The sequence below is a fragment of the Ictalurus punctatus genome, chromosome 2, assembly GCF_001660625.3.
Source record: "Ictalurus punctatus breed USDA103 chromosome 2, Coco_2.0, whole genome shotgun sequence".
In the NCBI taxonomy this organism is placed as follows: domain Eukaryota; kingdom Metazoa; phylum Chordata; class Actinopteri; order Siluriformes; family Ictaluridae; genus Ictalurus; species Ictalurus punctatus.
Genome location: NC_030417.2, coordinates 20,357,147 through 20,372,146, shown reverse-complemented (window position 1 = coordinate 20,372,146; position 15,000 = coordinate 20,357,147). Strand labels below are relative to the sequence as shown.

The 15,000-nt window shown below is 41.3% G+C and overlaps 1 protein-coding gene across 1 annotated transcript in view; it reads right to left on the bottom strand.

The window, feature by feature from the left end:
- LOC108273957 (ephrin type-A receptor 7) overlaps positions 1-15,000 on the bottom strand; it is a 129,001-nt gene that overhangs the window by 1,399 nt on the left and 112,602 nt on the right. The window contains exons 9-17 of the mRNA XM_017483672.3: positions 11,999-12,054; positions 10,941-11,066; positions 10,096-10,281; positions 7,050-7,111; positions 6,645-6,848; positions 6,239-6,391; positions 2,171-2,361; positions 1,630-1,857; positions 1-679 (exon numbers count right to left, since the gene is read on the bottom strand). The exon at positions 1-679 is cut by the window's left edge and continues 1,399 nt beyond it. Coding sequence (XP_017339161.1) covers positions 565-679; positions 1,630-1,857; positions 2,171-2,361; positions 6,239-6,391; positions 6,645-6,848; positions 7,050-7,111; positions 10,096-10,281; positions 10,941-11,066; positions 11,999-12,054 — 1,321 coding nt within the window. The 3' untranslated portion in view covers positions 1-564. The remainder of the gene's footprint in view (positions 680-1,629; positions 1,858-2,170; positions 2,362-6,238; positions 6,392-6,644; positions 6,849-7,049; positions 7,112-10,095; positions 10,282-10,940; positions 11,067-11,998; positions 12,055-15,000) is intronic.

Sequence of the window (15,000 nt, the reverse complement as noted above, 5' to 3'; positions counted from 1 at the left end):
ACAACAGGAAATAAGACAATAGCAAAGAAATTTAGGATTAAGACGGAGAGGAAGCTGTGGATGGAAGGACACATAAATAAAGTTCACACACACAAAATGTGAGAAAATGCGATTTTGGATCGTCTCATATTCCCATTTGTTCTCCATATCCCCATCTGAAAGTTTCTGCTGTAGAGGAAGAGCTGTGGCTACGTCAGTGTCGGAGTTAGCGAATTGATGCTGTTCTCAGGTCAGTAAAGAGTCTCAAGGCCCTGGAGTGAAACAGAACACGTGTAATGTTACGCCACCGTTCCCAGGTCAGTGGAACTGGTAGGCGGATTGGGATGAAGTGATGAGAGCGGACCGAACCTTTCCGTTATCTCCACCGTCATGGTGGAGTTTTTAGGTTACATGACCAACTTAGGTTCCATCCTCCTTGTTTATTGGTGGATGAACAGTGGTGTCCAGTGGTGTCTCTTCATGTCCTCTCTGTCTGGAGCGTGTATGTGTGTGTGTATGCGTGTGTGTGTGTGTGTGTGTGTGTGTGTGTGAGAGAGAGAGAGAGAGTGTGTGTGTGTGAGTGTGTTAAACTTGCACTCCACGGCCATGCATCTGGATGACTTGTGCTCTGAGAGTCTGAATGGCCGACAGCAGCTGCTTCTGATGCTCCACAGAGGTGATACCTAGACTGAGGACGTCCCTGTAGACACACACACACACACACACACACACACACACACACACACATGAGATTGTACTTTAAAAAAAAAATTTCCAAGTAGAATTACTCTTACCATCATCTCGAGGTGTCTGGATGTGTTTTATTACTCTTACACCAAATTAAAAACGTTTATTTATTAAAGCGCACCTATTATGGTTTTGAAATGTGCCTAATTTTGTTTTAGAGGTCTCATACAACAGATTTACATGCATCCAAGGTCAAAAAACACTTTAACGTGCTCATAATTTGAACTGCAGCATTACTTTTCCCCCAGTGTTAAAAATGATCTGTTCTAAAGGATTCACTCTAAACTCCTCCTTTCAGAGAGCATACTCTTGATTGGTCAGATGTCCCGGTCGGTTGTGATTGGTCTACCGCTGTCAGCATGTTTCAAAAAGGAAACACCCACTACCATAACAAGATTCAGTCTGTTCACGAGCAGCCAATGAAGATCTTTTTGTTACAAGCGTACATAGGTCAGTACAGGAAGTAAGTCTGGAATTACTGACGACTCGTGTCAGCTGATCAGAATCGGTTCATTCTTTTGGGAGTCAATAATTTTGATTTGTGAAAGTTTGCAGACTTTTTTTTACATTCACAAACAGCTCTATAATACACTACATGAAAAGGTAATATTTTAAAAACCATAATAGGTGCACTTTAATGAATGACTTTTTTAACCGTATATTGTTACACTTAATGTCGTGGAAAGTCGGCAAAACAAGTTAGCTCCCGTTCTGTTCTCATTTATGTTATACCAGCTATAAACATTCGTTCCCTCACCATCCTGTCTTTTTTACCTCTCTTGAAGTTAATAAGAGAAAACTTATGCATGTTACCGGGAGACTGCAAAGAAGAGTAAACTCCTTGAAACATAAAGTTACAGCTTTACCTCTGAAAGTTACAAAGCACTGACAGACGTTACTTACTGGACATTCATGCGGGCGACGGACTCCAGGTAACAGTACCCTGCGGCGGTGAAGTTGTCTTTGTAGCGACCCATATCCACCGCCTCCAGCCACTCGCCTACAGAACTTAATGAAGGGAATGATGGAAGGGTTCTTTCGGCCAGCGTCCTTTCCACCAGCGTCCTGTCGGCCATCGTCCTGTCGGCCATCGTCCTCTCGGCCAGAGAGATGGAGGACGAGGCAAGTGTCCTACAAAGAGGAAAAGAGTTGTTTAAAACTTTCTGAACACGATGTAAGTGACCATATAAATTAGCAACGCTGTCCGCTCTGATGTCACGCTAGCAAAACAAACTGTGAGGACGTCATGAAAAATAAAGTGCACATAGTGGACTTCAGTTAAATACAAAACTTTTCACACCTCAAATATCTTAAGCTCCATTCTGTCAGTACTGCACTGATACCTGCAACTGCAGCGCATTATCGGATACATTCTTTTATTTAATCTTTAAATATCTAGCGACTGAGATTAATGTTAATTACTCTACTGACAACCCCACGGTACCGGTGTGTTAGCGTGGACGAGCCGATGTTGTCTGGGCTGCGCATGGTTTTGCTGAGAGCGCTGTGGATCTGAGTGAAGCTCGGCCTCTCCGTCCTCTCCTTCTGCCAGCAGTCCAGCATCAACTGGTGCAGAGACGTGGGACAGTTCAGAGGAGCTGGCAACCGGAAACCGTCCTCGATTGCTTTGATCACCTACAATACACACACACACACGAATACACCATGCTGGAGAATGTGTAGGTGTTCAGTGGTCATGACTTCGTAGTACATAAAAACATCCTAAATGTGAAATTCAGTTTTCTTATTAAGGACGAGATTCTCATTTAGCGCAGTGTAAAATCTTCATATAATTCTCTATTAATTCTTCATTTCTGTATTTTGTTATGATACCGTAAAAATGTAGAAACCTTTTGTACAAAAGTTTAACCTCATTAGCGGCTTTGTTTCTGTTTTAAAGTTTGCACATGTCAACATTGACGATTTGATGATAAAATCTTTTCTTTAAAAACTTTGGAATCAAAGTTTAATCCAAAGTACATTAGATTTGATGTTAAACGCTTCTTCTTATGGTTTTTTATTTTATTATTATTTTTTTTTAACACTGCTACTTGTCCAGTTGTAACTTAAATAGCGCACATTAATACTAACAATATATTTTTTCAAATAATAAAAACAAACAATTGTGCTATTCAAAAACATGGCGCAATTAGACGACTCAACATAAATAACTCTGTTTACTACAATAGAATTGTCGACTACCTCAGACATGATAATCCTTCAGAGTAATGAAAACCCCTCCAGAACCTCAACGCACCTTCATTTCACCCGATTTTAGCTCAGACACAAATTCGAGGCAGATTTCACCCCCACCATTATATCAACACCGTTCCAACCCTGAAAAGGCTTCAATTAAAGAGCACCCGAGACCGGCGTGGCGTTTAACCTCCAGGTCAGATGTACGGCTGAGCAAAAGTAATTATTCACCGAGTCTCTGTGTGTCAGAAACAACGGAAACAGAGACGACGGAGGCTCAAAGCAAGCGGTTCACCTCGATTTACAAAGAGCTCTGCGCTTTTGTGTTGGTGAAATCATAATCACGGCTTTAAACGCGGTTTCATTCCCAGCAACGGCACGAGTATTAAAGCAGATTTTAATCAAACTTCCTGCAGTTTTCCACCTTTTACAGGTGAGAAACGTTTACAATTACCAATCATTGGAAAATGATTCCTCTCAGTCTGAACGCTTTGGAAGCAGTTACAAAGCTAATGAGAGGACATTAGTGTCCACTCCATAATAACGAGTGGATTATTGGAGAATATTTCTATCATTGTTCCTGAAGAGGGATGCAAACTTTTGCCATCATATCAAGAGTTATTTTACGCTTGTTGCAGCTGAAATCTTTCGCAGTGATGTTTGTTGGTAAATGAGACCTTTTAGCTGTACGCATGTTCGACACACATGAATCGAAGACGGCTTTGACTGAATGTGTTTGTAATAACATCACATGACACGTCATGGCCCTGTCGAATCATATCTAAACGCTGTGATGATTTTACACCGTATGGACTCGTACACAAAATATACCATAACTGAAAGCTCAATAGAATTTGAAGGGAATGATTTACAGTCACAAAGCCAACTGTAAAGTGTTCATGTGGGTGTCAGCTATAACGCACACCTTTTAGATTTGTGATATTTAATCAAATAAACTAGCGAATACGATATAAACACATCACAATGTTTAGATATGATTTGACAGTTTCTTTTAATAAATATCACAAATCTAAAAGATGTGCATTATATACCTGACACCTACATGAACAGTATACAGTTGGTTGGATGACTGTAAGCCATTCTCATCAAATGCCATCATTAGCTTTTATTTATGGTATATATTGTGTATGAGTCCATAGGGTATAAAAACATTACAATGTTTAGATATAATCTGACAGTTTTTTTTTAAAAATTAATATCAAAAATCTAAAAGATGTGCATCATAGCTGACACGTGCAGGAACACTGAACAGTTGGTTTTGTGACTATAAGTCATTCCCTTCAAATGCTATTGTATATTTGATTAAATATACAAATCTAAATGCTATTGAAGTTAGAAACGTGTATACCAATGCCGCGTGTAACTTTAGAGACGGTCCCTTAATTTGCGAATATCAAACGTCGAACGTCAAGCCAACTTTTTGCCGGTGTGATTCGGGTGCTAGAAGAAAGGTCCCGGTCCCTGAACTTACAAACACTTAAACGTGCTTCTAGAATCTCACGTAGTGAACGATATTCAGTGCTGATAGGTAGGCCTATGAAACTGATCACACTGGTACAGAGACCTAACGAGTTTATAGCAATGAGTATTCTCAGTACAGAGGGAAACATTTATGGATTGTACATCAACTTACTGCATGTGCTGTCACCCTCAGTTAGCAACAAAACACATTTGCCCAAAACACTTCGTAAACAAAGCTACAGTAGGCCTACTTAGAATAAACTAACACTAACTTCACAACATAATCAAGAAAAAAGCGTCTTACATAACATTAAATATTCCACAAAGCTGTCGCGTTAGTGTCCTCCTCCTCTTCCCTGTGTCCCTTACATATCCATGCGCACAAATGGCTCAAGATTGAACTTTGTAAACGGTGTACCCGTGATGTTCAAAAACATCCGAGACGAGATGGTGGGGATGAGAAGGGGTGCACGCTGCGAGCGACAAATGAGATTCATTTTGGAGAAACCCCGCTCGCGCTCCACTGGAAATGGGTATACCATAGGCTATTCACAAAGTAGCCAACAACTGCCTCGGAGCTTCTGGAACTGTTAGAGTATTTAAGTCCCTGTACTCCCTAAAAACCTGAACGGAGTGTGCTGATAACTTTATTTAATTCAGGCAGTCAACCTCACTTTCAAAGCCATGCGCAGGTTGACCACATTTAGCCTTGCAAGCGCAAAATTTGGTCAACCTGCGAAAAAATCTTCCATTATCAGGTTATAGTGTTATCACTGCTAGTTGTCGGAATGGTCGCCAAACTGCTTCATCAGAGACCCGCTGGTCGCTCGCTCTCTTAGACATATGCCTTTTTAGTATTTTGCTCCATTTTCTCACTGTCACTGTTTGTATTCTTAAAAAAATGCTGCTAATGATAACTGCTTTCTTTTCGCCATGACCCACTCTACAGCACACGCTATGCAACTGTAGGCTTCGCTTCGTGTCAACGAATTCAGATGACCTTTGAACTTGAAATTATTACATTATGCGAAAGAGGCTATTGATTGGCTATTAGCAATATTTCAGCAGCAGTAATATAAGATTAGCATTTTTATTGCAGTTTTTGTTGTTGTTCTATTTTACTTTGGGTGAATTAAAAACTAAAACTATTTGTTTTGAGAATACTGCTGCATGAGACTTTAAACAATCAGCTGCAGAGGTGTTGGATCCACATAAAAACTGGAATGCAGTTGTGCTATATTATGGAAGTGCTGGATCGTGTTCCGGCAGGATCCGGCTCAAATTAAGATCTGCCTGTAATAATGAATAAACATGACGCTGTACACAACTGTGCACTAAGGGTGGTGTTGCAATAAATCAAATTTGGCTTTGTTTTATGGTTAAGGGTAAGCAAACTTTTGCACTCAGTAGAGACAGACAGCTAGACAGATAAAGAGAGATAAAGAGACACATGCCCAGAGAGAAATACAGACAGATAGAGAGATAACGAGACAGACAGAGAGAGAGACAGGGTCACATAAAGAGAGACACAGAGAGAGAGAGAGACAGAGAGACACAGAGAGAGAGACACACACACACACACACACACACAGTGAGACAGAGAGAGAGACCTAGAGAGACAGACAGAGAGGGAGAGAGACAGAGCAAGAGAGAGACCTAGAGAGACAGAGAGCGTGAGAGAGAGAGCGAGACAGAGAGAGAGAGCACGAGAGAGAGCGAGAGAGAGAGCGCGAGAGGGAGAGAGTGAGACAGAGAGAGAGTGAGAGAGAGTGAGCGAGACAGAGAGAGAGTGAGAGACCTGGAGAGAGAGAGAGAGAGAGGTGAATGAACTTACGTCTTGGCTGCCCATGTCCCAGTAAGGCCTCTCGCCGAAAGACATCACCTCCCACATGACGATGCCGAAGCTCCAGACATCGGAGGCAGAGCTGTATCTGCGGTACTGGATCGCCTCAGGGGCCGTCCATAACACCACACTCTTCCCACCGTGCTGACACACACACACACACACACACACACACACACACACACACACACACACACACACACACACACAGCTAAGATAATGTTTAAAAATTTAACTAAATGGATTCTCATGAACACCACATTTAAGATTTAAGAATAAATTTGTTCGTATCCAGTGTGATGAACATGATTCATCGGGAGTTGGGAGTTGTTTGGGGAGTGGCGGAGCCTGGATTCTCATGCTATGAGTATTACAGGGTTTTTTTTCCCCCTCTCACCAGTGTGGTGTAAACAGCCTCCAACTTGTCCTCCTGTAAAGGTCTGAAGCCGGAGACTTTACACGCCAGGCTGCCGTTGATCAGCACTTTGTGGGCTGCGAGGCGCCGGTGGATGAACCCCATCTCAGTCAGGTACTTCATCCCTGATGCCACAGCGCTCAGCAAGTCCACCAGCTGGAGCACGCTGAGCTGACCTTCATGTTTCTGTAAAAACACACACGTACACACAAGGCAATTTCACATCCAACCTCAATCTAGTTATGTATTATGTAGAAAAGGTTAGCAGGAAATCAGGGGAGAAAGAAGAAGAAGAAGACATATTTGGTCTCCACAAAGAGTGGAAAACACACACACACACACACACACACACACACACACACACACACACACACCCCGAGTACTAACCCGTAGAAAAGAATCCAGGGCACCATTGGCCATACACTCCATCACAATCATCATGGTATTACCTGCATGAACAGACACATGGCGCATGAGAAAAGTACTTAGTATATCTATACGGTGTGTGTGTGTTTGTGTGTGTGTGTGTGTGTGTGTGTGTGTGTTAATAAAGGCCTGGCTGAACTACAGCCTCATGCAGCTCAGTGACTCATACCTCCATCGTTCATCTCCAGGCTCGACCTGCTGAGAGCCACCGACAAGTCACAGATCTGTGCGTGTGTGTGTGCGGGCGTGTGTGTGTGTACTGAAAAAAGACTTGTGGCTCATAGAAGTGAGAAAAAGAAGGCAACGGGCCATTAAGCAGGTGGAGAGGGAGGGAGAAGCACACACATGCTGTGATGGAGAAAACTCCTCCATCACCCACACTGCACTGACGAGTTGTCGGCATCTGAACCGGTGCCATGATGAATGACAATAAACTCCCTCCATCCTGGCTCAGCTAGCAATTAGAGCATCCATGCTCCATCAGAGCAACCACAACATAAAAAAGTGACTAATGATCACACCTTTATTCTATCAGAGTGACCATATCTCAGCAACACTACCAAGGAGAAGATCTAACCTCTATTAGAGTGATCACAAATTGGCTAACCTACCACTAAGAAGATCTATTTGCCATTGGCGTGACCACAACCTGGGCAAAGCAACCAAAGAGAACATCTAACCTCTTTCAGACTGACCACAGAGATCTAAGATCTGTTCTCCACTAGCGTGACCTCATCAATGAAAAGATCTATTGTCCGTCTGAGAAATGACATCCTATCACATCCACCATCCTATCACATTGGACTAATTATAGTGCCTCCTGCTGGTTAATCAGCTCCAGGCTCATCCCCATGGTTTGGAGACAACAGGTGGGCGGAATGACAGATGGAGAGATTGCAGGTGGTGGGAAGACGATGGAAGGGTTGAGGAGAAGATAAACGACAGGAGAATGATTACAGTGTGAAGCGGAGAAACCAGCTGCATGCAGGAAGCCGATTACTCAACCCAGGCCAAAAATATACCCAAATAAACCAAGTTTACACGTTAGTTAAACTTTTGGAGAAATGTCCAGTAACTCCATCTGACTCCAAAAGAATGAAAGTTCAACAGCTAGAACTCTTAATCATCCAAAACAAAAACCATCAAAGAACCAGTATGGAACTAAAAAAAAACAACCTTCAGACCCTATACTGGGAGTCTGGTGAACTCTGTGTACATTTCTTTTTTTCCGCCATCTATTTTTTTAGTTTCATGCTATACCAATATAAACAATCACAATTGATGCATATTTGTACATATATCATAAGCTGCCTAAAATGATCTTAGAAGATCCCACCACCAAATAATTTCATAAATGTGTGTGCGCTTACAAAATGATAGTTTTTTTTACCATCAACAGAAAAGGTTCAGCGTAGAACCCTTTCAAATGCTAAAACCATTAACCAGCCAACGGACCCCTGAGGAACCTGATTTAAGAGTGTCGCTACAGTGCAAAATTGTAAAAGAAACCTTCAGACACCAAACACGTCTCGAATCCATTGGGAATATCCGATACTTGTTACCTATGTTAGCCTTGCGCGATCATTTAAAAGGTGCCACCTGGAACCTTTAGGTGTTCTTCATGTTGTCCATTCAACAGAAAAGGTTCGTTCTATAACCATCCAAAGAACCCGTGAGGAACCTGTGTGAAATGTATAAGCAACCTTCACATACAAAACATACCTCCACTACATTGTGAGAAAGCATTACTTGTTAGCTGCATGAGCGTTGGAGTGACACTAAAACAGTGGCACTCTAGAAGGTTCTTCATTTTGCCCTTGAACAAAAGGTAGAACCTCTTCAAGCGCTAGAACACGTGACTGTCCAAAGAACCTTCCGCAAGAACCTTTTTTGAAAACCTAAAAAAGCAACCTTCAGACACCAAATATGTCTTGCGAGTATCCTTTACTTTATGGTACACTAGGGGCTTCTTCAATAGCTATGATCCTTAACCATCCAAAGAACCCTTGGGGAACCAGTTTTCTTCCCCTTTTTTGTATTCAAACTGTAATTTAAGCTGGTTTAACTTTTATCATTAACGTCCATCATTCTCAACATCTAACATTTAAAAGAAACAACAAAATCCCATGCACAGATTATTAAAACCAGATTAATATCATTGCTAGTATCAGTTTCTCATTTATTTCATCTGATTTGGTTTTACTCTCTAAGAGCATTATTCTTGTGTTTTGGGGATTAATATTCCACTAATCCCCCAGTCCAGAACATGCAGCTTGTCGTTGCTTGTTTTGTCTCTTGTTTTGCTTTTTAGCACAATTTATGTCTGTTTTTGTGAGAAAAGCTCAGAGAGAGGACTGACGCAGACAGCAGGTTCCTCCAAATCGACCCATTAACTCTTTTTTATTATTATTATTATTTTTTTATCTCGCTTTACATCTTCAAGGACAAAAAGCATCTGTCCACTTGTCTGCCTTTTCTCCGACACGGCAATCTGGCTGTGTGGATCTCCATCATCGTCGGAATTTCTCCTTCCTTACTTAGAGGAACGTTCCAGGACATCTTCATTACTTGCAGAAGAGGAACTGCTGTATTCATCTGTTTTTATAGTGCATTGTTGAGTCTATTTAATTTTATTTCGCTGGGAGAAGGACATCCAATCCATTCTCCACATCCATCTTCTATCTTTCTCTTAATCTACACCATATTTCACTTCCTTGATGATCCGTTTGCTTTCCACTACGGCTGCACCATTTGTCTAGTTATTATATATCATACACTTTATAAGACATGTTTTTATTTCTTAAACACTCCATTTATACAACATGAATATTTATTTATTTATTTATTTTTTTGTTTTAAATCACTGAACATTCCTCAATTTTACAAACTTCTGCAAAAACTAAACATTATTTAGGATGCGTTCATGTTACCAGTGACACAAATGACTTTTAAAATTCCAGATCAAATCTGCTTCCCTGACTCACTCGCGCTCTCTCTCCGTACTCACCTCTGGTGATGACCCCCTCGAGGCGGATGATGTTGGCATGGTCGAACTGACCCAGGATTCCCGCCTCAGAAAGGAACGAGCGCCGCTGTTTCTCTGAGCAACCGCTCCGCAGCGTCTTGATGGCCACCGGCAGCTCGCGCTTACTGGGCAGCTTCAGGCAGCCACGGCACACCTCACCAAAATCACCTATGGGGGGTACAAACTTATTAACATCACGATAACTGTCTAAAAAGAAGCAAACGTTTGGTAATTAAAGTTTACTAAATAAAAAATTACTAATTGCTTGTCCATTTTATCTGTTTTCTTGGGGGCAGAGACACGTATACACTCAATTTGGTGATGTCGCTCTTCCAGCCAATCAAATTCAAGCTATCAATAAGGAAAATTGTAAACATGTTCACCCAAAGAATCTGCATGCTAATGTTGCTAGCTAGTTAGATTAGCTGACGCTCATAAAAAATGACTATTTAAGCCGAAACTTTGAAGCAATGACTGTTAAGACACTGGGCCATTTGGGGAGGCAGTAATATAGTGGGCGCGGTTCTAATTTGCATATTCATAGCATATTAACGAAGAGGTGGAGGTGTGGAGATGGTTCTATGCTGTTTTTGTCTTCTTTTTTTTTTTTTTTTAGCAATTTATTACTTGACTAATATTTTTAATGGTTTAATATCACATGCTTATGGGGACTAGGTGTGTAAATGAAAGATGAACTTGCATGTAAGAAGATTTAAAAATAAACAAATAAAACTTTCGGATTTTGGCCCCACGAGTGTGAGTGGAGCGTATAGGCCCCGTGTCCCGATGAGGATGGACAGGAACGGGTCGAAGCCGAGATATTTTACCCGTGTGAACGATCCTGTCGATCTTGACGCTGGAGTTGTCGAGCTCTTTGGCGAAGGTGTGAACAGCCTGCAGTAGGTCTTCACATGTCTCTGGGTCAATGTACGTCCTCCGGGTCGGGATCTTGACTGAACAGGAAGCAAACGGGTCATGTCACTGATTAACTCTGAAACTCTAACTTTGTCTGATTACACACAAAATCATACACATGCACGACTTCATTTGAATAATATTTGAATATTCAGTTAAATGCTTCATTTTACAAAGCACTGTGCCCATACACACACACACACACACACACACACACACACACACACTCAGCATGCTGACGCTCGTGAAAGTGTTTCTAGGTCACACAGAAGCCCGCCTTGGGAAAACCACCATCCTCAATGTGAAAAAGGGAAAATTATATAAAGTCCAATCAGGGAACAGATGGAGGAATAAATTTAACAAAATAAAAATGGGTGCTGTCAGTGTTACTGTAGCACAGAAGACATCAGTGTGTGTGTGTGTGTGTTTGTGTGAGAGAGAGAGAAAGAGAGAGTGTGTGTGAGAGAATGAGAGAGTACATCGTTCTCACAACAATGCCGTTATGCTATAAACTATGTGTATGCAAGACCAAATTTTCTGTCGCTTGTGGGCGTGGCCTGGATTTTTTTTGTCCTGATGATAAAAAAAAATTGTTTTTTGTAGCCAAAATGTATAGCCTAAGGTGCACTATATGATGCAAACACGCCACTTTTGTTTTTTATTTACATGACATATGCCCACCTTCATGCTAGTGTCTTTATCAGATTAGATTAGCAAAGTAAGCCAAGAGTACTAGCTACTCTCTAATCGGGCTCAGTTAAATTCAGAGAACGGGCAAAGAAGTCTGCCCCCTAGAGGACAGAGCTTTTAATCCTCCAGGCGTATAACACGTTCATTTGTTTCCCAGCATCTCTCTTCTCCTCCTCAGTGTTTTTGTGCATTACCAATACACTTACATCAACTCTGTTAAATCACATGATTACAAAGTATGTAAACATGCAGTCTCGTATCTTCTCCAATTTCTACTCACACTGGAAGTAAAGCTCCTCATCTCCTTCCTGGTTGGCTTTACTGTAGCCACAATGTCTGTTGGGGGGGGAAAGGAGAATATGATTTAAATCACTTTTAGTTTCCTATAGCTTCCCTCTTTTGTCAGTAGAGCATGTTGGATCATGACTCAGACACTTGCAGTATGTCATCACGGTTAAAAAGCTTCAGTAAATAAACTACAGCACTTCACAGAATCTCAGCAGCTCAACACCATATTTTACAGGTGTATTTTTTAATCTTTCTTCAGTCTCATTTTTCACAAAAACTAAAATCTTACGCCTTCATTTGCTTCGAGGTTTCTATTTTACCCGAGTAACAAAATACGAACCGCGTTAGACCTCGGCGAGCAGTCACTGTGCGTCATTTTTTATTTTTTGAGAAGTTATTAATTTCATTGAATAAATCTAGCAAAACCACAAGCTGAAAAGCATTTTATACTCTGCAGCAGGACGATATTAGCCTCCTGTAGCTTTCCTCCATCTCGAGTGCTCAGTAAAATGGACTTGGACAAAACCGCTGTGGAGGATTTGATGGGCTTCTAACCCACATCCCCACTACAGCGGGGAATAAAAGCCAGGAAATCTCTCTGTGCGGAGGGGAAATAAAAAGAAAGAGAATACATGTTGGCCTTTCGATGGAGGAGACATATATATATATATATATATATATATATATATATATATATATATATATATATATATATATATATATATATATAAAATGATCAAATGCCTCAGAAGAAGCAACTTTTTCTATAAAAAAAAAAAGAAGAAACAACTCAGAAGACTCGACTCGGCTAGTTAGCGATCGAAGAGATGATGAGCCTGATGGCAGTGGTGTTGAATTTGATTTGAGTAGACTGAGCACACATGAGAAGGCGAGAGAACTGGACAGACTAAAGCACCGCTGCATCACTCTTTAGGAAGAGATGAATAAAAGGCAGGGATAAAAGGTATTATGGGTAAACCAGGAAACTGTAGTTCAAGATCATGTGGTTATTATAAAGAATAATATGCACATCTTTCAGGGTGAAGTTTTGGGAATCTGATGATGTCATCTCCAACCATCAGACTCCTTCCGATCCTTCCCAACACCATACCGGTCTGATACTATACTGTAGGATTTCTAGAACTTTCTAGTTCGAGTTTCCAGCTGTGACTTGTGCAGCTCTCTCATGAGCGATAGCTCCTCCACAGATCATTCAGGGTGCTTCTCCTAGCCCGGTTAATCATCTCCCCGAAGTTCTCTTATGTCACCCCCCACTGAGGTCACTCCACTGGCTTCCTGTCGCAGCAAGAAGCACATTCAATATTCATGTCCTCTCGTTCCAGAGCCTCACAGGACTACGCTTGTGATGAGGCGTGCATTTCATTTTGGTTGAGAGAACATTAGAGGTTGGTGGGGGGAAAAAAAGGATTGAATGTAAATGGTTTCAGCCTCCCGGTCACAAAACAAGAGATATTCAGCTGATAAGTTTTCACACTCAGTCAGAGTACTCGAGTCCACACCCGGGACTGATTCTGGGCTCATAACTGCAGATTTATTTTCACATAGTGTTCACCTGTTTACTGATTTGTTTTGTTTTTTTAATTTTGTACGGACACTCAAGTGGTGAAGAACAGCACTTTTTTCATGCATGGCATGTCATCCTGCAGGAACACCTACAAAGAGAAGCCATGATATCAGCAGACGTGTGTTTTATACAATGTTCACTCACACCACAACTAAGTCCTGTGAAAGTCTGCTTTTTCTATGTCAGGAAGATGTTCCGTTTCTTTCTCTGGCCAGAACAACCCGTTATCAAACATCATGAAACCTGAAACAGGGAGTAACGAAGTAAGCAATGAGAGGATCGCTTCCAGACATGAAAAGTCCCACAGTTAGTTGAAGCCAGTCCAGGGCCACCATTTTAAAGAGGACCAGAAACCAGAGCAGGAACTGCTCCTAGGCTTGAATACAGTGTTTTCTTTTCACCAAACACTCGGGAAAAATGGCAGCAAGTCCTTGTAAATGAACTAAAATTCCTGAATTACAAAAGATCCAGTTCGGTGAGCAACAAGACTGAATGATGACAGCAGTTACGTTGAACACTTAAGCATTAATGGGTTTTTCAGTGGGCTGTACATAAGACAGTTTTAAGTGGTGCTTCATATTATCACTTTTGACTGAGATGTTTGTTTTGAATGAATAAAAAAAGGGATAGTTCACCCAAAAATGAAAGTTCTGTCATCAATTACTCAGACTCATGTCATTCTAAACCCATAATACTTTCCTTCATCTTTGGAACACAAATGAAGACATTTTGAATGAAACCTAGGAGATTTCTGTCCCTCCATTTACAGTCCAGTAACCAAACTTTCAAACTCCAAAAAGTTCTTAAAGGCTTCGCAAAAGAAACACATGTGATTTCAGTGCTTTAACCCCAATTTTATGAAGCGATACGAAAGCTTTGTGTGCACAAAAAACGACTAAAATGAAGTCGTCATTCACAAAATATATTTCACTTCCGCATGGATCTCCGACGAGCATTCACGAGAGAACCACGACGGATGCGTGTTGTGTTGATGCGAGGGAGGAGAAATCTACAGACATCTTTGTTACATTGTTCTATGTGACTCAGTTTGTGTACAGCGTCCCTCTTCCTCTGCTGTAATCAGTGCAAGGCTTCCAGGTCCCATAGTAACGCGAGAGCGAACGCTCTTGTGAGATCGGACATCGTAATTGACAGTGTAACAGGACTCGGAAGTGCTGCACTGTTTACACACACAACTCTGTCCTGCCTGTTGTCTTTTCCTTTCTTGACGAGCTGCCTTCAGGTAAATAATTAGCATAAATGCGTGTGATTGGCCACAACAGAAAATCAGTTACAGAAGTTAAAATGATAAAAGTGTGAGTATAAAAGCGAGAGTTTGATGCTGCTGAGTGGTGTGACAGAAACGCGTTTGAGTCGAAAAGAGTGGAAATTCGAAGTTCGAATCCTGA